Below are 22,772 nucleotides of genomic sequence, written 5' to 3'. Positions count from 1 at the left end.
AGGGGATTTTAATAATATTTTTGAAATGTCAGCGATATTGTAATAGGGCAAACTTTAGGGCTAATTAGTATTTATTCCTTATTTTAGTTACATATATTTTTTATTCATAAAATTTAAATTTAATTTTTATTTCAAATATATATATATACATATATAATTTAACTAATATTAAGTTAAATCCATATAATTATTATAATTTAGTAGAAAGTATAATTGACAATTCATATAAGAAGTGAAAATTGTATTAAATTATATTCCAAAATAGAGTTTGAGGTAGAGCACAACTAAAAAATTTACTTTTTTAAGTGAAGTATTATCCTAATTTAATATTAGATATGAATTAATTAAAATGAATTAAATGACTAAATTAATATGATTTAGCTAAATAATTAGTAAGAACCATTTCGATGAATTTATCTGTCAAATCTCCTCTTCACATTCGGTCTTTTTATTTATTTATGTATGTTAACTTAAGAGATAAAATAATGTATATGTTTCTTTATTTAGCATCATGAATATTTTTCATATTAATACAATAACAAGATTCTTTTATTATAGTAAATTTATCTTCAAATCACTATTTTGATTGTTTGGAGGTCCTTTCTGCATCGCTGAGCGTGCCAAAAAATTTACCTTAAATAATTGCTATCACTGTAAAAATACAATGATATAAGAACCACCGAATATAAAACCCTATTTGCTAATAAAAATAGTGACCACAAAGCCACGTGGTCTCTAAAAATAGCGACCACAACTTATGGTCTCTATTTTGTAACCGCATATATGGTCATTATCTGATCTCCAATTGGTTGTTGTAGGACTGACATGGGAGGCACCAAAAGACCACTTAGCTACCACATTGTGTGGTCTCTAAATAACGACCACATCATTTATCTCATTCTTGCCACTAATTGAAATAATGGGAGATTATAGGAGATAAGATAGAGACCATTTAGTGACTATATAATATGGTAGCTAAAGTTAGAGACCATTACATGTGGTAGCTAAATTGATCTCTAATTTTATTTTAGAAATTAATTTCTGATTGATATTTTTATTACAATCTATAAATTATCTTAAATATTATTAATCTATTTATATTTAGTTGGTATTATTATAATAATTACTTTTTCTTTTGAAAGATTACAAATTGAAACTAAAATATTAAAATTAAAATTAATACATAATCATAATTATTCTATAAAGAAATAATAGTATAGAATTACATCTAAATTGAATATGCATAATTGTAATATTGCATAATTTTAATAAAAAAATATACAAAATTATAAGAACTCATCCCTATCATGTGATTTGATATTTATCCAAAAGATAAAGTAGTTGATACACCACCCTATAATACACACAACAAAAATATTATATTTGAGTTTAGGCATCATGCAAATAATAAATGCAAAAGCAAGCATGTTTACATAACAGTGCATTTGGTGAATATAACCATAGCCATATTAAATTATGATCTATCTGGTTTCTCATAAGAAGCAAAAGATTTTTACCCAATATAATGTGAGGAGCAGTTAAAGACAGTCAAATTATTAATTTAGTATAATACCCAATGTTAACATATAATCAAAGGATAGCCTTGATAGCATCATTTGCCAAGTTAAATAAAAAATTAAATAACAAGGTAAAATATTGAAATAATTAAATTTAGATATTTAAATATGTATTATTCTGACTTCATAAATTATTAAACTAAAATCCCTTTTGTCAAGCTCCTCTCCTTTACATTAATTCACCCTCATCAAAATATTAAGAAAATGGCATCAAAGTTTAATGTTCCTTAAGAAAAATCTAAAACGTACATAAATTATTTATCACTCACTTCTGAAGCAAATAACAAAAAGAAAAAGACAAGAAAATGAGGAATGTTATTGAGCCCTATTACAAACTTCTATTAATTATTCTTCTCATTCAGAACCTTACTAACAATGTCATTTTCCCTTAATTAAAGTGTATTCTTTTTCCAGTATTCAGAAACATTGAATAGACTATAGTAGAAATCAAGAAAGACCCACTTAGGTTACAATTATATTTTACCCCAAATTATAAAATATAAAATAATTTCTTAAAAGAATAAATATCTGAAAATGAAAAGATATATCATTTTGCTGTTTTACTTTTAGTATGAATCTTTTTTAGATAAAAAAATGTTTACATTTTTATACTTATTTCTATCTTTTTGGTACTGCATGTTCTTGGCTAGTAATTACATTTTAGAAGTAATTGCTATTTTCTTTTTTTATTTTTCTATATTATACTAGTTATTTTTTAATATTTAAAAATATATATTTTTTTATTTTTTATTTTATAATTTTATCTCCTTATTAATTATGTTTAGTCTTACACTATTTTTTCTCCCATTTTTGTGTAATTTATAATTTGCCATCTATATTTTATTTATTGTATAGTTTTTTTTGTATTTTAAAAGTCAACGTAATTAAAACTAAATTGATAAGAAGATATAATTTAATCTTCAAATTTCTTATCAAAGTTACAATTCTACTATAGTAAAATTAATAATAAGAATAATATATGTTTTATTGAAATAATTTAAAAGTAAATTATATGAATTTTTAGTATAAGCACTTTAAAAATATTTAAATTTTATTACAATTTAATTATGCTAAAAATTAGAGTAATTAAGGAACACTAATTAATTTTTTTTATAAAAACACTAAAATTGAATTTATATAATAAATAAACTATAAAGGGTAATTTGTATATTATGCCAAAGATGAAAGAGCAAATAATATAAAATCAAATCTAGTTAACAGTTATTAAAGAAAATTCGGACGAAATGAATTCTTAATATAAAATTATAAATTAAAAAATACAAAATATATTTTTTTGGACAACTAATATAATGTAAAAAAAAAAAAAACATAGAGGGTAAATAGTAATTACCGACATATTAAAGGTGATTTTGTAGATTATAATAGAATTGTAGAAGGGTCAGACCCCATGCATTGAGGAGCAGAAGATTGAAACTGTGGGAAGAGAGAGAGAGAGAGGTGAATAGGATGAAATAGATATTCTTGCTTAAGGGCATAAAAGAGAAACTTAGTCTCATTGTAGTAAGTACACCAACCATTGTTGCTTCCTCTTTTTATTCTTCTAATTCTTTTCCCTTCTAATTCATTAATAAGGGTGGATAAAATCGACCCAATGATTTTTTTTTTCTTAGAAGTAAAAAAAAAAAAGATAATTACTATTTACCTTATGTACTTTTTTTTCATATTATACTAATTACCTTTTAATATTTAAAAATTATATTTCTTTATCCTTAACAATTTTATCCAATTATTTCGATATTGTTTAAAAATAAATACCTCTACTTTCAATTTATTTTCAAAACATATTTCAGTAATAATTTTTAAAATTTTATAATGAGAAAAATGACGTGACAAATCAATTTTTCTTACTAACATAAAAATTAGTTAGTCAAAAGAAGATTTATTGCATTTAGATGTAAAATATGTGAAAGAATGTAAATACTTGAGATTTTTAATGGTTATATTATTAAGAATAGAATAAATTGTTTTTGCTGATTCATAATTTTTATTCTTTTAGTAAGCACAATTGATTTTTCACATCATTTTTTTTACCATAAAATTTCAAAAGTTGTCATCAGAAGGTGTTTTTAAAAATAAATTAAAAGAATGAGTATTTATTTTAAAATTTTAAACAATTGGATAAAATAATTAAAAAATATAGAGTTTAAGATTTAATTTGTAATTAGGCTGAATAATTAATTGAGTCTGAGATTCTTAATGGAAATCCAATTTAGATATTCAACATGCCACCTCTGAATTTGTATACTTTATTATTACCATGTATATTATACATGTGGAGGAAACGATAAAATGAAAGAAAAAAGAATAATAAAAGAGATGTGTTATTTTGGAAACGACAATGTTTGAAAAAAAATTAGAATTCTTATATTGTAAGTCATTCGAGAAGAAGGCAAAGATGTCGAGATTAATTTCAAACAAATTAGATGTCGGTTCTTTTTTATCTCCTCATCCTTTTGAGAGAGGTGCTCCTAAATGCAAGTGGCGACCGCAAACACAAATCAAGATTTCATGGATGATTAATAATCTAGAAAGAAGGTTCTATGGTTGCAGATATAAGGATGTGAATTAAATTTGATTTTGTGGTTTTATTACATAAAAAACTATGGTTTTTGTTGGGTTTCATCATTAGTTTTAATCTTCCATTAAAAGCTTTGATTGTTGGTAGTGTAGGGGAAAAAATGTAAATATTTTGAATGGATAGATGAAGAATTCTCTATAAAACCTGTTATGCTATTGAATGACATCCGTAAACAAAATACAAAAGAAAAAGGCAACACTAGGAAAGATTAGGAGGAAATAAAGGTTTAAAGGATGAGATGGGGATGGTGAATGATTTTTAAGAGATTGAGAAGGAATTACAGATCTCTAAGACTGAAAACTAATGTTTGAAGGTGGAACATTGTTATTTTTCTTACCTTGATGGTTGTCAACATATCATTGTCCCTTTTGATGTTTTTGATTTGAGTTCAGCTAATAAGAAAAAGAAAAGTAAGCTTTGAATTTTAGCCTAGAAAAACCAAGTTTAGGCTTATTGTTGTCTAGTTTTAGGTTTTTGTTTTATTTAGTTTTAGCATTTGAAATGTAAAATGGTAGTGTTTTGGGCTTTTTACTCTCTCTCCTTGTCATATAAACAAATCTCATTCTTTTTCCTTGTCATTTAAAAAGGTCACACGCTTTTACTAGCAATTGACATTTACTCCTGTTACTTTTGCCAAAAAGGGGGTTTAAAATGAGTAACCCAAGTAGTTTAGGGGGTTTAATAGCACACATTTTCAATCGGAGGGCTCAATGGCAAAAGGAAAAATAATTCAGGAGTTTAATTATGAGTTTTGCCATAAAAAGAATGACATGTATATGAGTGTCACCTTAATATATATTAGATGACTAATACATATTTAATTATTTAAAATTATAAATATAGATCAATTAACTATTAATTTGATATATAAATAATTCTCGCATTATTCTCCTATTCAATGCTTGGTATTGTTGGCTCCTGACAAGTGATTTAATACTATCAATAAATAGCATTAATTCCTAACTGGAATAGGATAGCATATGGAGTATCTTATCTTATAAACGTAATTGTATTATTTATACGCACCACTACTCCTTAAAAGAGGTTGAGTAATTTATTTCTTTCTCATACCTCAAAAACAAAACCATTTTGTGAGTTAGTCGCATATCTTATAGTTATAATGCATACATTTGCTTTGTGCTCATTTTTCTTGACCTGCCAACCCATCAATATAAACGTTTTATTCAACCCGAAATCATGTAGTGGTTATTGTCCAACTAGTCGTTTCAAGAGATTCGATTTGAAATTACGACAAAATTCTAGTATATTTTCGTATTTTGATGCGGATTTGAAACCGGAATCATGGAAGTTTATGGAGGGTCTTGTTCAATGCCCAGCAAATTATGTTCCATTGTCACCTATCAGATTTTTGGAGAGGGCAGCAAAGGTGTACGGAGATAGGACTTCAGTTGTTTATGGTTTTGTTCAGTATCGTTGGAGTGAGACCTACGAGCGTTGCATTAGGCTTGCTTCTGCATTGACTCAGCTGGGAGTTTCTCAGGGTGATGTGGTGAGTTTATTCCATTTTCCGTCTTTATGTCTATTCTTTTAATTGATTTATATATCTAATTTTTTTTTGGTTTATTTAAATAATCTCAATTCATTTCGTTTATTTATATTTAAGAAATTTAGCGTTTAGCGTTTCTTTTATTATGTCATCATTTTTTTGCCACTTCTTTTTTACATATTATTATTAGAAATTATAAAATTTTAGAACTAAGGTGATAAAAATTAAATATTAAATGATAATACTCGTATCAATTAATAATGAATAGTTTTAGGAATTAATTATTAAACTAATAATAAAAAAATAAATTACATTTTGAAAACGGTAAAAAGATTAATTTAAAATGGAGCCAAGTGAGTATTAACTATATATAATGAAAGTATATCAGACTTAGCCGGCGTAAAAGTAAAGTTGTTAAGAGGATAAAATGATAGATATTTTCTTCTCTGACCGAAAGAAGAAAATGACAGAAATTGATTTCTTGTTGCCATCCAAAAAAGAAAACGAATTATCAAAAGATGAAGATGATGAGGTAAGCTATTTTGTAGAAAATGAGAAGAACTTTTCATTTGAAAAACCTCAGGATAAATAAGACAAAAGTTACTGTGTTATCAAACTCAAAGTCTCTGCCAGTTAATTGGTCTTCTCAGCAAGATCTGTCCTTTTCTTGCTTGCTTTCTTTCTTTCTTATTCTTAAATCTCTCTCCAAGAAATCCAATTTTTTATAGCTGTATTCACAATCCAGAATACTGCTTCAACCCAAATGCAATTCCTGCGAGTTTATCTTTCTTGGATTATGCAGTCAGGGACCAGCCAAAATGAACCACCTTTTCAAGAAACATTCGTATTATTATTACTATCATTCTTGGAGTCGTTTTCTTTGTGCTAGTTTTAACAAATCTGATTCAGAATTGCCACACAAGTCTCGTCTGTTTTCACGTTTTTGCGGGGATTTAGAGCCTGAATCATGGAAATCTATGGAGGGTCTTGTTTGTTGCTCTACAAATTATGTTCCTTTATCTCCTACGAGTTTCTTAGAGAGAGCAGCAAAGGTTTATAGAGACAGGACTTCTGTTGTTTATGGTGATGTCAAGTATTCCTGGAGTGGAACTTATGATCGTTGTGTTAAGCTTGCTTCTGCCTTGGCTCAGTTGGGAATTTCTCATGGTGATGTGGTTAGTTGGTTTCAATTTAATCTCAATAAATTCATCCATGTAGCCGCTATTTTGTGCTAGTTTAGATTATAAATAAATTTCGTTGTCTGGGTTACTTATCATTTAGTCTGAAGATTTTGATTCTGAATTCAGGGCTGGTTAACATTTATGGAAATCTTAGGCAAGTCATAAAAATGAGACTTTAATTTTTGAAATAGAAAATAAATTAATAAATTTTAATATTAAGTTATAAATTTACTAAAAAGTCCTCTTGGGTTATTAATTTTTATCAAAAAGATAGAGATAAGCATTATAAATTTTTTTAAAAATTATTGAATTTCTTAAAGGAATTGTTTGGGGTGAGAGATTGTAGAATTCATACATTTAAATTTATAAATTTTTAAAATTTTATTATTTTTATTTAAAGTTAAGAATAATTTTGGGATAAGATAAACTTAGGAAAAATATTAAAATAGAAAAGTAATATAACAATCATTTATTCTTTTAAAATGGTGGATTTTGGAGTTTCCACCTCATAAATGAAAAAATTAAACCTCTAAAGGATGAGAAATTTTAAAAAATGAAGAATTTTTTAAAATTTATTTTAAACCATACCAAAATGGAGCCGAGAGCTGTTCATTCCATAATCCTCATGCTGTAAACTCAAGGCAGGAGAGATCCTCAAGCTAAGACCGTATAGAGGCACCTCGCCATGTGAGGTCTTTCTGCTCTTTTGGATCTCGGTAGCCGAGTTAGCCCTTTTGGATCATAGAAGAACATATCGTGCATACAATTAGTTCATTACCATGGATCAAAAAGAAGAGAAGGAAGAAATTTAGAAAGCCATAAGGGAGAATATTATACTCATAGATGAAAAGAAAACTTGCTTGGTTCTATTACATCTCGATTTCTCCTCTTATAGAGAAGTGTAAATACAAAACGACAGACTTAAATTAAACCCATATTTTTATAATTTTTTTTGTCTAAAATCTTTCAATCAAAATGATCCTAAGGAATTTGAATTAATTAGTAAAAAAATTAACAATTATCTAGAAAAAGATATGATAAAGGTAATAGAGTTAAGAAGAATATTAATAATGACGCTAGTTTTTAATATGCTAATATTTTTATTTTTTATTTTAATTTTATAAACTAATTTTAAATGCTTTTTATTAGACACTTTAATATTTTTAAGATATTAAGTTTTTTCTCAATTTTCATTTTATAAAAATATTTTTATTTTTAGACTATATATATATATATATATATATATATATATATATATATATATATATTCTTTATAATTAGAGGTTTCAGACGTTTTTTTTAATGGCTTATCTCGCTAAACTGCACGTGTCTAAATTACACTCGCAAGATACTATTGCTATTGAGTTCTCGTGTTTATGTTATTGTTGTGGTCCATTATTTAGGTCTATTATTTATGTAGCCTTTTTGACATAAATTTATTTTTAGTGATAATTATAAATTAAATATTTATAGAACTTCTTGATTTTTCTTATTTCAATATTTAAATAATTTATTCAATTAATTGTCTGAACAGAAAAATGTGGTATTTTATTCGATGTTTTGGCTTACTACAAGGCGTCGTAGGACCTACTTATACACTTAAAAATATTACTACAGCATATAACATAAAGAAAAAGTCAAAAATACCCTTATATCTGTATTCATCTTCTTCAAATAAATTTAACAAAACTAAATTTATCTCTGAATAAAAACAAAAAAGAAAAGAAAAAAAAAAACAAACAAGAAAGGAACCATCACCCTATCTAACGGTCTCTCCTTCTCCTCTCTTTTCAGCTTCTCCATCAATCAATCTTCTTTTCTTTTCCTTCTTCTTCTTCTTCTTCTTCGTCAATAAAACTTCCATTTTCTTACTTTAAAAAGTGAAAATGATTAAAAAAGAAAAAAGAAAAGAGAGAGAGAGAGAGAGGATATTATGAAAATAGGACCTGACTTGACTTAGACAAAATACACTCTCATTGGCGCATTGATGGAAAAAGAGAAAATGTTTAAATGTCTAAATGGGTCCCTAATACTTATCCAGCACTCAGGTAATTTAAAATCATAGCTAAACATTATATTTTTTACATAAATACTTGATTGAATAAAAATATATTTATTTTTAAGAATCTAAATACTAAATTTATATTTATTTATTTATTTAATTTCTTCAATGAATGTTGTTTTCGTGAAAGTTAGGTTGTGTTTGAATACAACCGTTTTGTGAGTTAATTAGGATTTGTCAATATAGATTGGTTTGAACTAAAGAAAGCCTAACTTCCGGTGCCGTAGGGACCCCACGTTTTAGATCTCTAACAATTACAAGCCTTTTTTAATATAGTTCTCTTATTTCAATTAGCTCAAAAGAAAAATGAATAAAGTTTAATTTTTCATGGATTTTATAGCTCAGGTTTAAATTAATTCTTTTTTACATTTTTAAATTTAAATTTTTCATATTTAACTTAAATTAGCTATATCTTAGACAAAATGAAAAAATAATCACAAAAAATAAATAAGTTATAATTTTTTACTCTTTTTTAATAAATAAAAGTTATTTTAAAATTACAATAATCTTTAAAAATTATTTTATAATTTTAATATATTTAAAATAATAAATAGCTTTTACCACAACCATCTTCTACCATCATTTTTGGAAAAGAAAAAGATGCAAGGATGCCAACAAATAACAATATTTCTTTTAGTTCTTTTTTAATCTAAACTATTAATATTTATTTCATTAATTTAAATAATTTAATTTAATGTTATAAATTAATATTCTTTCATTTTTTATTATATTTACCCTCTTTTTAGAGAGTGTATAACTTACTTTTTTATTTTTATTCAAAATAAAACTAATTTGAGTTAAATATAAAAATATTTAGATTAAAATGTGCATAAATTTGAAAAATGGATAAATTGAAACTGGATAACAAGTCCAGTGACCAAATTCGAGTTCATTCCAAAAGGAAAGGTAGCAAATCTCCATCTTTGCATGTTAGAGTTGAATATATGCTGCTTTTTCAAACCCAAAAAGAATTTGTTTTTTCTGATTATATTGAGATGTGAAGGCGTTTGAATAGACAAAATTTTATGCAGGTAGCAACCTTGGCCCCTAATGTTCCAGCAATGTACGAGCTGCATTTTGCAGTTCCAATGGCAGGAGGAGTTCTTTGTACGCTTAACACACGATACGACTCAAATATGGTTTCTATCTTGTTGGATCATTCAGAAGCTAAGATCATTTTTGTAGATTTTCAGTTGCTTGATGTTGCTAGCAAAGCACTTGAACTTCTTGCAAATACAGAAAGGAAATCACCCATAGTGGTCTTGATTTCTGAATCTGATGGTTTGTCTCCAACTGGCTTCACTTCAAACACTTATGAATATGAAAGTCTCTTGGCAAATGGAAATAAGGGATTCGAGATTCGACGACCGAAAAATGAATGGGATCCCATCAGTGTAAATTATACTTCTGGCACAACATCAAGACCCAAAGGAGTTGTTTATAGTCACAGAGGAGCATATCTGAATTCGCTTGCAACAGTTTTCCTTCATGGCATAGGAGCAATGCCTGTTTACCTTTGGACAGTCCCTATGTTTCACTGCAATGGATGGTGCCTCACTTGGGGAGTGGCAGCGCAGGGTGGCACTAATATATGCATTAGAAAAGTCACTCCAAAAGCCATCTTTGACAGCATAGGACAGCACAATGTGACACACATGGGAGGGGCACCAACTGTCTTGAACATGATAGTGAATTCACCTGTCAGTGACAGGAGAACGCTTCCCCACAAAGTGGAAATAATGACTGGGGGTGCTCCGCCACCCCCTCAAATCATTTTTAAGATGGAAGAGTTGGGTTTTGGAGTTTCTCACTTGTATGGTCTTACAGAAACTTATGGTCCAGGGACTTATTGTGCATGGAAACCTGAATGGGATTCACTGCCTCCTGATGAGAGAGCAAAGCTAAAAGCCAGACAAGGGATACACCATCTTGGCCTGGAAGATGTTGATGTGAGAGATCCAATGACTCAGGAAAGTGTACCAGCCGATGGTAAAACAATAGGTGAGATTGTGTTCAGAGGAAACACTGTAATGAGTGGGTACCTTAAAGACTTGAAAGCTACAGAGGAAGCTTTCCAAGGCGGGTGGTTTCGGAGTGGGGATCTTGCTGTGAAACATCCTGATGGATACATTGAAGTGAAGGACCGTCTGAAGGATATTATAATTTCCGGTGGAGAGAATATAAGTACAGTTGAAGTGGAAACAGTTTTATATAGTCATCCAGCAATTTTTGAGGCTGCAGTAGTTGCACGGCCAGATGATCATTGGGGACAAACACCTTGTGCATTTGTGAAGTTAAAAGAGGGATTTGTTGTGAGCGAGCAGGATATAATCAAGTTTTGCCGTGATCGCTTACCTCATTATATGGCCCCTCGGACTGTTATTTTTGAGGATTTGCCTAGAACCTCAACTGGGAAGGTACAGAAATTTATTCTGAGGCAGAAAGCAAAGGCCACGGAAAACCTCTGATGAAAAATGGAAGAAAAGAAAATAACTCGCTTTATGCACCCATCTCTACATCTTGTGTTAATGATCCCCAGGTGGCTATCACATGCAATATCTTCAGGACCTTGCAACTGTCCCACACCCAAAAATTCCGATCCTTTGGAAGCTGAATCAACTCATGAAGAGGTATAAGAGCTGGGTCAGACGAGCCGAGTTGAAAAACAAGATCAGTGGCAGCTATTACCATTGGATAAGATGGTAGAAGAATTATTATTTGGCGAAGGCATATTGTTTGTTGGTGTTGAAGTAATGGATGGAATTGGGACAATTGGCATGCAATTCATTGAGACTGCACAGTCAAATTGGCATCATCTGATGTACTATTTAACAAAGGAATGAATTTAGCTGGGATTTTCTTGTCTGTTGTTGGGCAAGAAGCTAATCAATGAGGTGGTCTAGCCTGATTTTTATTATTTGTACCTTTATTTTTGAAATGAAATTTCCATTTTAATTGTTAAAAGGAAAAAAAAAAAAAAACAGAAGAAAATGTTTCCTGAAAATGACGATAGAGTCATATTCACCCTTTGAAGTTGATGCATTAGTTTTTGCTATCAACTTGGCACGAAATTGTTGAAAAAGATGACATAAGGAAATTAACCTTGCATTGCATGACCAAGTCTGCTAATAATACGATAGAAAGAAAACGGAGGTAACTTTTTAATATTTTTATAAAATTACAATATTTCTATTTTTTCTTTATATACTTATATCTATAATTAATTTAGACCATACCGAATTGGACTCTTATGGATGGTAAAACACTCTCTAGTACTTTTATGAAATTATGATATTTTTATTTTTCTTTGGTATACTTATATCTAGAGTTAATCTAGACTATGCCGGGTAGGACCTTTACGGGTGGCGCAGTATTCCTTCAAAAATTGTAACACAGCTGCATACCCAAAGTTCGAACTCGATATCTTAATTAAATCTGAAGAAATCTTATAATCTCATCTATGCACTCTTAGATAAGGTTTTTCTATTTCAAGTACATTTTGCCTTATTTCTCACTTTTTCAATTTTTATTTTTGATCCATTAATTTTTATTTATTTTATTAGTATAATTTTTTGTATTATTATAGAAAGAAAGAAATAGAGCTCACTCAAGCTCTATGTAGCTTTTCCATGAAAACTAATGGTATTAGTATGGTTATTTTTCAAAGGGAGTATTTTATTACATACAAATACAGTAAAATAAAAATAATATAAAACTTTAAATTTAAAATTTAACAGTTTCCAGCATAATTTTTTAATCAATTGAACATATAAAAATCTTTGACAATTAGAACTTCAATTTTATAAACACAATCATTTCATGTAAAACACACAATTCATTTTTAATAATTTTATTTAGAGATATCAATAAGGCATTCAAATAAAAATAAAAGTTGGATAATAATATTAAGCTAGTGGAGTGGGGTAAAAGTAAAGAAATCCTAACACTTTAAAAGTATTATTATAGGAACACTATTATTATTTTTATCTTGTCTAATAATTTTAGTTTTAGTAATAAAATATGATATGTTCTATTAATAGAGAAAAAATAAAAAGAAAAATCAGATAATCATAGTAAAAATTAAAATTTTAAATTTATATTTAAACTTTCCTCTTAAAAATTCTTCTATCTATTCCCGGAGCTGATTAAACACAAATTTACTTTTATTTTTAATAAGATCCTCTAATAGCCCTAAAAGCTGCCTTCTTACCTCTTTAGTTAGCGGAGAGTCAGTGCCCTTTCTGGGCAGAAGTAATAGACCTTAGCTATCTTATCTCTTGCCATTTCCCTTCCCAAAGTAAACAAGTAAACCATTTTCGACTCGTTTATATAAAAGATTATTAAGTATATACAAATACATTACCTTTTTAATTTATTTAGTTACTATTGTTAGCACTTTATTAGTAAAACAAAAAGAAAGTCTGTCAAAAGAAGCTACAAGCTTGAATATGTCTGAGAACATGACCGCAGATTCTGCAGAAGGCCCCTTGAATTACAGAGAGAGCATCTCCTTCGAAAATGACCTATTTCCATCCTTTACTAATTGCCCAAAGAACAGGCTGGCGTAAAGCAAAACTTCCCAAAGTGAACGGGGAGGTAGAAGGGCCAAGTCTATTAGAGCGAGAACCAAGAATCTTGTGATTAGCATTTGAAGCAACTAAAACAAAACTATCACACTAGCTACTATTGTCAAAGCAGTGTCAAAAATTAATTTTAACTCCATCACTCCCAAGGACAGGGACTAGGGATCTAGGGCCACAGAGGTAAGCATTCGGAGGGGGCTGAGAGCTTAATGAATCAAATTTTGTGAAGTCTTTAAGGGCTTTTTCCGCTATTTTTTTATCATTCCACAGTAACTTAGTGAATATTAAGTCATTCCTGCCCTTCCAAAGTCTCTAAAGAATGAAACTAGTTAGCAGATCGAGAATAGTTAAGTAATTAACCCTTTGCTTTAGGTTCTTATTAGGCCTACCAATTGTATTTATAAAGAAACTGGATTGTTATAGCCTTTTACCACATATTAATGCTAGTAGTTTTATTATTGAATGGACAGTGCTAATTCGTATCTATCTTTTTAAGTACATATATTGAAATAAATAGAAGAATGACATGAATATACAAGTATCTTACATTTTAATATTAGATGATTTATATATATTTAATTATTTAAAATTAAAAATATGTGTCAATCAATTACTGGATTGATGTAATAATAATCCTAAATATTTTTTGGGATAAGTATGTTTGATTATATTGTTTTACAAGTTTTAGTTAGTGACTTTTTTTTTTCTTCAGATAAAGAGAGATATATGGTTACAAATTATAAAAGAAAAATTATCTCATCATTAAAAAGTTTCGGCTCGAAATGATTTAGCCATTTTTACTCCAATTAGTTATTATTATCATGTTGTACGTGTTTGATAACATGAGTTTAGAACTTAACAATTCTTAATTTTTTTTGTTTCACAGTTAAATTACTGTTTAAAAAGTCACTAATTCGATGAGATCGATTTAACGGTTAAATAATAATATTTTGAATTATTAAACTCTAAACTCATATTATTGAACATGAGAAATATAATAATTACAGCCGGTGAAAATTAACGATAAAATATTTTTTTATCACAATTTTTAATCATATATTTATTTTTATTTAAAAAAAAGCACGTACTAAAGAGTTGTTAACTAGCTATTTGTTTTAAAAAAATTGTTGCTATATTATTTTCGTATTAAATGCTTGATATTAATAGCAACTCTAATTTGTTGGCTCTTGACAAGTGATTTAATACTATCAATAAATAACATTAATTCCTAACTGTAATAGATTAGCATATGGAGTATCTTCTTATAGAAGTAATTGTATTATTTATACGCATTACTACTCCTCAAAAGAGCTCGAGTAATTTATTTGTTTCCCGTACCTCACAAACAAAACATTTTGTAAATTAGTCACATATAGTTATAATGCACACATTTGCTTTGTGCTCATCTTTCTTGACCTGCCAACCCATCAACATAAACTCTTTATTCAAGCCGAAATCATGTAATAATTATTGTCCGACTAGTAATTTTAAGAAATTTGAGTCGAAAATACGACAAAATTCTAGTATTTTTTCGTATTTTGATGTGGATTTGAAACCGGAATCATGGAAATCTATGGAGGGTCTTGTTCAATGCCCAACAAATTATGTTCCATTATCACCTATCAGCTTTTTGGAGAGGGCAGCAAAGGTGTATGGAGATAGGACTTCAGTTGTTTATGGTAGTGTTCAGTATTGTTGGAGTGAGACCTACGAGCGTTGCGTTAGGCTTGCTTCTGCCTTGACTCAGCTGGGAGCTTCTCATGGTGATGTGGTGAGTGTATTCCATTTTATTCTTTTTTGGTATACGACTAAATTCCATTTTTATGTTTTCTTTTCTATTTAAATATCTAAAATTTATTTTTGTTTCTTTAAATAATTAGCTATTTCGTTTATTATGCATGTAAAATATTGAATTTCGAGTCACATTTATATATATTAAAAAATTTGAATTTTCTCATTATATTTTTACTTTTTGCCACTTTTTCTTAAAAAATATTCTTATCAATATTTTCTAATTTTTTGTGATTTTAAAATTAAAATGGTAAAAATTTGATAATAAGTAATGATATTTATATCAATTAATGGCGAACATTTTTAATAATTAATATTAAATTAATAATTAAAGAGTTTATTTTAAAACAAACGGTGAAAGAATTTATTACAATGGAACAAAGTGAGTATTAACTATGTTAATGAAATTATATTAAAATATGGCTGGCATAAAAGTAAAGTTGTTAAATGAGTGAAATGATCCACTTATTTAGCTCCATTCACAACCCAAATGTAATGTGAGTTTATCTTTCTTGATATCTCCAGTTAAGAACCAGCCTAAACGAACTACCTTTTCAAGAAAAACTCATATTATTATTACTATTATTATTGGAGTGGTTTTCTTTGTGCTAGTTTGAACAAATCTGATTCAGAATTGCGACACAAGTCTCGTCTGTTTTCACGTTTTTGTGGGGATTTAGAGCCTGAATCATGAAAATCTATGGAGGGTGTTGTTTGTTGCTCTACAAGTTATGTTCCTTTGTCTCCTGCAAGTTTCTTGGAGAGAGCAGCAAAGGTTTATAGAGACAAGATTTCTGTTGTTTATTGTGATGCTTAAGTATTCCTGGAGTGGAACTTATGATCGTTGCTTTAACCTTGCTTCTGCCTTGGCTCAGTTCAGAAATTAGCTGGTTTCAATTATCTCTTAAACACGGGAAAAATAAAATAAAATAAAATAAATATAATTTCAATTATAATTTTAAAAAATAATAAAAACATATATTATGGTCATGTGTTTTTGTACTCAAACCACTATTGTTGTTTTCATGATAAAAAATATTTTTTAATTCAATTTTCTTACATTTTTACTATTTTATAAATTAATATAATATATAATTTAATATTAATATTAATATTTATTTTTAATAATAAAATTATTTTATAAATTATTTATTATGAAATCAACTATTAAAATACTTATAAAAAATTATAATATTATTTTAAAATTATTTTAGTTTATTTCTAACGAAATAAAAAATATGTTAATTTTATTTAATATAAATTTAATTTAGTTAGTTATATGAAAAGTCACTTAATAAGTAATTTTTTATTAAAATTAAATATTAAATTAAAATTAAATTACAAAAAATTTAGAAATATTGGTTTATTCATAAAATTAAATAAAAAATTAAAAGATACAATTTTTTAAATTTAAAAGCGTTAAATTAGAGGATCTTTATAATATTTTTCTAGAAGAACAAGCAAAAAGGAAACGTGACTTGAAAATGTTATCGTCCCTCTTTCCTTTTTCTTGTTTTCTAAATTGGGTCCCCACTCTATTGTCTTCAAATAAAATCCACGTGACACTATTTCTTTTAAAAAGAATTTGGTCAATGACACCACACCCACATGGATCCAAAATATAATTTGTTTTATTTGTAGCGACTTATCTATATTGTAGTTGTAAGGGTGGTATTATTGGTATTGAGTTGACGTGGCAAACTCCATTCTTATCCTTTTATCTATTTTAATATTATTTTTATTATATAAAATATAAAGATAATATATAAAAATGGCCTTTATTAATATTGATTGAATTTGGATATCTACCAATGAATCATCTCATTAAATTTTTAGATTTTTTATAAAAAAAATTATTTTTAACTTCTCAATAATATTTTTTAATTAATTAAGAATATAGGCTAACTAAAAAAATATAATCACGTTGATAATATAGGCTATAACTTTTAAAATTTTGAAAATAAGTAAAAAAGAAAAGAATATAAAAATGTAATAAAAATTTATATTCTTTATTTCTTAATAAATGATTATATACAATGTCATATTATTTTTTGGTGTTTTAAATAAATAAAATACTTTTACAATGAAAACTGTATTTTATAAACTTATTTAGTTTAAATTTATAAATGAACATGGTTTTGAAAGTAAAAAAAAAAATTAAGTTTTAGAATTAAAGGATGAAAATTACTTATAAATTAATCAAACTCTTTTTAAATTCATTAATCAAATAAAATAAATGATTCTATTGAACAAGAAAAATAAATAATAAAAATTTAAATAATGAATCTTGAAACTGACTAAAGATTATATATTATTAGCAATTAAATGTGCTTCTTTTTATAAAGTATTATTTAAATTTGAAATCTTAGAATTTTGAATGGATAATAATATAAATGGTACTAAACTTTGCACTTAGTTTTATTTTGATCATAATATTTTATTTGTGTTTTATTTCAATAATTCAATTTTAGTTTTGGTTGCACTTTAGTCACATTGCCAACAAAAAATTGACATGTCACTTTTTTCTTACTTATTACACTTTTCTTATTAATTGTTCTTACCACATGTCAATTTTTATTTACAAAGTGATTAAATTAAAACAGAATTAAAGTCGAATAATTGAAACGAAATAAATTAAAATTTTATGATTAAAATGAAACTAAGTACGAAGTTTAGTGACTATTTATATCATTATCCAGAATTTTGAAATTAGTTTAGTATTAATAAAATAAAACTTACTGATATTTACCAATTCTTTTTTTCTTTGTTTTTCTACTTTTATTCTTACTAAAACTCAGTCAATTGTTGATAATATTAAATCAACGATTCTTTTATTTGTTATATAATTTTTAAATAAATATTTTTAGTTATATTAGCTTTTGAAAAGCATATCCCATATAACTAAAAGTGATAAAAAGTAACAAAAAATTAAATCGATTAGAATCAAATATTAATGTCTTCGATCAATAGAAAGTAAATTATAAAAATATTTAATAAATAAATATATAAATTTTAAATTTCAATATAAAACTTAAAAATTTTCAATTTGATGATATTTGTATCTTTAAATAAGTCCCTTAAAGCTCACACAAAAATTAAAAAAATATTCTGCATTAAGTGTCTTAATTATAATAACAAATAATTTTATATGAATAAAATATTAATTTATTAAAATACATAAAATTTCTATAGAATTCTTTTTCACTTCAATAAAGTTATTTTTTTTTCTACTCTATTAATACTTTATCTCACAATAAATAAAGATAAAATTAGAAAAGAAGTAATTAATACTTCATTAGTTACTTAAAATAACACTTAATTTAAAATAAAAAGTATATTTTTTATTCGAAACTTATTTCAAAATGGAAAAAGTAATTATAATTTATAGAAAAAATAAATATTTAAGTATTTTAATTAAATTCATCAAATTTTAGAGTAATAATAGATAGAAAAAATGAAAATAAAAGAGATATGTTGTATGAATTTTTTTTGAATAAAATTTATCATGTTTATCATTCATATAAATAAACGGATACATTTTGACACATAACTATATCACAATATAAATAACTAAGAATTTAAAAATAAAATAGATAAAAAACTTCCACCAAAAATTCCTTCTTGGTCAGTATTTTTTTTATAAATTTAAAGCAATAATATAAAAATAAAATATTGAACTAATAATAAATCAAGAAGCTATAAATAGAACTTTACTAGAAAGAAAGTGTTGCTAATAAAATTGTAGAGACAAAATTAAGAGAAATTTAAAAAAATTATATCAGTTAAATTTATTTATAATAATAACAATAATAAAATTAAAATAATTCACCAATTTTGAGTCCTAATAATAATAAAAAAGACTAAGGTCTATAATAATACTACTAATAATAATAATATATTTAAAATAATTTTTCTTACTAAAAAAATAATTAAATAAACACTAATTAGATGAGTAAGAATTTATATGAGTTATATAAATTTAGATACCCATATAAATTTTAAATAATGGGTTATATGTGGACAAATAGATTAATTAAAATCCATCCTTTTCATATTTAACCCACACCCATCCATTTGCTACCTCTACTATTGAATCATGTTTATGTTAACGTTGTGGTCCATTTTTCAGGTCTATCATTTATATTGCTTTTCTGATATAAATTTATTTTCGTTACATTATTGTTTTATTGAAATTTATAAAGTTTCTTTTTGAAAATTTAAAGTTTATATACTTTAATTGAAATAAAATTAATTTAAAATTCTATATAATCAAATTTATATGAAATTAATTATAGCTAAGTTAAATTCTAAAAAAATAGATAGAACTTTCATATTTATTCTACATTCGTTTGTCAATATATTTCATAACACTTAATTATCTTTTTTAACTTTATTATTTCCATTTTACTTTCTTTCTCGTGTCTATTTTTCAAATGAAATTAATTTTTTTAATAAATTTCAACCAAACATAGCATTCATTAGTTTATTTTATCTTCTGCTGCCTTCATCTTGGATATCACTATCAAAGAAATGTTAAACACCTTCTATTTGTGACATTCTCCTTAGCTTCTATTTATAAATAAGATAATAGTTTTAAAGTATTAGGATTTTCTTACTATTTCACCATGATAGCTTAATATTATTGTTTATCTTTCATTTTGGTTTCAATATTCATTAATATCTTTAACTAGAAGACTAATTAAGAAATATTATAATTTAGTAATAATGGAATGTATATTTTTATATGAGATGATTGTATTCATAAAATTGAAGTTCAATCCTCTAAAGATTTTATAGTTTGAATTTATTAAAGAATTTATCAAGAAAACTTTTAAGTACTTATAATAGTTTTTGTACTTCTTTTTAATGTTTGTAAAATCAATGGAATACTTTCTTTAGAAAATAATCATATTAATGAAATGAATGAAAAAAAGGAATTAGTAGAGTAGAAAAAAAAGTGAGCAAAAATACAAAAAAAATTAACAGAAGTTTAAATGTGTTAAAAAAAGATCTTAAGATTGTAATAGCATTAGCAAAACACCATTTTTATTTGCATTATTTAACAAGTTTAAATAAAAAATAAAATACAACACATGTCTTGTTTATAGAAATAAGGTAAAGAAAAAGCAACGAAGAGAAGATCTTTAGCTATTTCTGTCATGAAATTATCATATTAATTTGATTCACCACGTCATCAAAAGATTTATCGAATGAGAATATGACATTTCATTTTTCTTTTTCCATATCATCATTATTTCTAAAAATACAATTCTATTATTTTTTTAAAATATCTTATTATATCTTAAAGATAAAGCTGATATATAAAAATAAAATTAAATAACATTATTTTATTGAACAAGTCTTTTGATGATGTAATAATTTCTCGTTAGTGAATTCACAAAAATTAGTTTATGTTTAGATAGAAATCATATAGTAAAGACAGGTTTTGTGAGTGTATTAGACTTTACCAATGTAGACTGGATTGAGTCACAGAAAGTCTAACTTGTGGTGTCGTAGGTATCCCATATTTCAGATGTCATGATCATATAAAGAGAGCACTCAAATTTCTTGATATTGATTAGACAAAATCTCTGACAATTTCAATCCTTTTTGAATAAATTTCTCTTAGGTTATTAGCTGAAAAGAAAAGGCAGCAAATCTCAATCTTTGCATGTTATAGTTTAATAATGCTGCTTTTCCAAACCCAAAAAGAATAAGTTTCTGATTATATGCTGTGTATGTGGAGAGTGGAGAGGATGGAATAATTAAGATGTGAAAGCGTTTGAACAGACAGTATTGTATGCAGGTAGCGATCTTGGCCCCTAATGTTCCAGCAATGTACGAGCTGCATTTTGCAGTCCCAATGGCAGGAGGTGTTCTTTGTACGCTTAACACACGATATGACTCAAATATGGTTTCTGTCTTGTTGGAACATTCAGAAGCAAATATCATTTTTGTAGATTATCAGTTGCTTGATGTTGCTAGCAAAGCACTTGATCTTCTTACGAAAAGAGAAAGGAAATCACCCATAATGGTCTTGATTTCTGAATCTGATGGTTTGTCTCCAACTGGCTTCACTTCAAACACTTATGAATATGAAAGTCTCTTGGCAACTGGAAATAAGGGATTCGAGATTCGACGACCGAAAAGTGAATGGGATCCCATCACTGTAAATTATACTTCTGGCACAACATCAAGACCCAAAGGAGTTGTTTTTAGTCACAGAGGAGCTTATCTGAATTCCCTTGCAACAGTTCTCCTTCATGGTACTGGGGCAATGCCTGTTTACCTCTGGACAGTCCCTATGTTTCACTCCAATGGATGGTGTCTTACTTGGGGAATGGCGGCGCAGGGTGGCACTAATATATGCATTAGAAAAGTCACTCCAAATGCCATCTTTGACAGCATAGGACAGCACAATGTGACACACATGGGAGGGGCACCAACTGTCTTGAACATGATAGTGAATTCACCTGTCAGTGACAGGAGAACGCTTCCCCACAAAGTGGAAATAATGACTGGGGGTGCTCCGCCACCCCCTCAAATCATTTTCAAGATGGAAGAGTTGGGTTTCGGAGTTTCTCACTTGTATGGTCTTACAGAAACTTATGGTCCAGGGACTTATTGTGCATGGAAACCTGAATGGGATTCACTGCCTCCTGATGAGAGAGCAAAGGTGAAAGCCCGACAAGGGATACACCATCTTGGCTTGGAAGATGTCGATGTGAGAGATCCAATGACTCAGGAAAGTGTACCAGCTGATGGTAAAACAATAGGTGAGGTTGTGTTTCGAGGAAATACTATAATGAGTGGGTACCTTAAAGACTTGAAAGCTACAGAGGAAGCTTTCCAAGGCGGATGGTTTCGGAGTGGGGATCTTGCTGTGAAACATCCTGATGGATACATTGAAGTGAAGGACCGACTGAAGGATATTATAATTTCCGGTGGAGAGAATATAAGTACAGTTGAAGTGGAAACAGTTTTATATAGTCATCCAGCAATTTTTGAGGCTGCAGTAGTTGCACGGCCAGATGATCATTGGGGACAAACACCTTGTGCATTTGTGAAGTTAAAAGAGGGATTTGTTGTGAGCGAGCAAGATATAATCAAGTTTTGCCGTGATCGCTTACCACATTATATGGCCCCTCGGACAGTTATTTTTGAGGATTTGCCTAGAACCTCAACTGGGAAGGTACAGAAGTTTATTCTGAGGGAGAAAGCAAAGACCATGGGAAGCCTCTGATGAAACATGGAAGAAAAGAAAACAACTCGCGTTATCCACCCATCTCTACATCTCGTGTTAATGATCCCCAGCTGGCTATCACATGCAATATTTTCAGGACCTTGCAACTGTCCCACACCCAAAAATTGCGATCCTTTGAGGTGGTCTAGTAGTTGTAAAGCACTGTTGATTCTTAATCTTTGTGAACCAGTATTTTTGAATAAAATTTCTATTTTTAGTTGTTAAAAAA

The 22,772-nt window shown here is 27.5% G+C and overlaps 2 protein-coding genes across 4 annotated transcripts; both read left to right on the top strand.

Moving 5' to 3' along the window:
- Positions 1-5,260: 5,260 nt before the first annotated feature.
- Positions 5,261-11,883, top strand: LOC8268754 (isovalerate--CoA ligase CCL2). Of its 3 annotated transcripts, none has more exons than XM_015720883.3 (2): positions 5,261-5,686; positions 9,958-11,883. In XM_015720883.3, the coding sequence occupies exons 1-2, from the start codon at positions 5,297-5,299 to the stop codon at positions 11,392-11,394; spliced, it is 1,827 nt and encodes a 608-aa protein (XP_015576369.2). In that variant the 5' UTR covers positions 5,261-5,296; the 3' UTR covers positions 11,395-11,883. The 3 variants fall into 3 exon arrangements, with proteins under 3 accessions (XP_015576369.2, XP_002521699.2, XP_048230822.1); XM_002521653.4 differs by lacking the exon at positions 5,261-5,686 and adding an exon at positions 6,037-6,858 and having other exon boundaries at positions 9,958-11,843; XM_048374865.1 differs by lacking the exon at positions 5,261-5,686 and adding an exon at positions 8,224-8,912.
- A 2,936-nt stretch (positions 11,884-14,819) lies between these two features.
- LOC8268752 (isovalerate--CoA ligase CCL2) lies at positions 14,820-22,772 on the top strand. The gene is made up of 2 exons (XM_015720854.3): positions 14,820-15,280; positions 21,107-22,772. The coding sequence occupies exons 1-2, from the start codon at positions 14,891-14,893 to the stop codon at positions 22,541-22,543; spliced, it is 1,827 nt and encodes a 608-aa protein (XP_015576340.2). The 5' UTR covers positions 14,820-14,890; the 3' UTR covers positions 22,544-22,772.

Source organism: Ricinus communis, chromosome 5, assembly GCF_019578655.1.
Source record: "Ricinus communis isolate WT05 ecotype wild-type chromosome 5, ASM1957865v1, whole genome shotgun sequence".
Lineage (NCBI taxonomy): Eukaryota > Viridiplantae > Streptophyta > Magnoliopsida > Malpighiales > Euphorbiaceae > Ricinus > Ricinus communis.
This window is presented reverse-complemented; position numbering and strand designations above follow the sequence as displayed.

What these genes read in the sequence shown, in the direction of transcription:
- LOC8268754 (XM_015720883.3), top strand. Translation starts at nt 5,297, where the DNA reads ATGCATACATTTGCTTTGTGCTCATTTTTCTTGACCTGCCAACCCATC. An exon ending in GAGTTTCTCAGGGTGATGTG is followed by an intron (nt 5,687 to 9,957) that starts GTGAGTTTATTC and finishes AATTTTATGCAG; the next exon opens with GTAGCAACCTTGGCCCCTAA.
- LOC8268752 (XM_015720854.3), top strand. Translation starts at nt 14,891, where the DNA reads ATGCACACATTTGCTTTGTGCTCATCTTTCTTGACCTGCCAACCCATC. An exon ending in GAGCTTCTCATGGTGATGTG is followed by an intron (nt 15,281 to 21,106) that starts GTGAGTGTATTC and finishes TATTGTATGCAG; the next exon opens with GTAGCGATCTTGGCCCCTAA.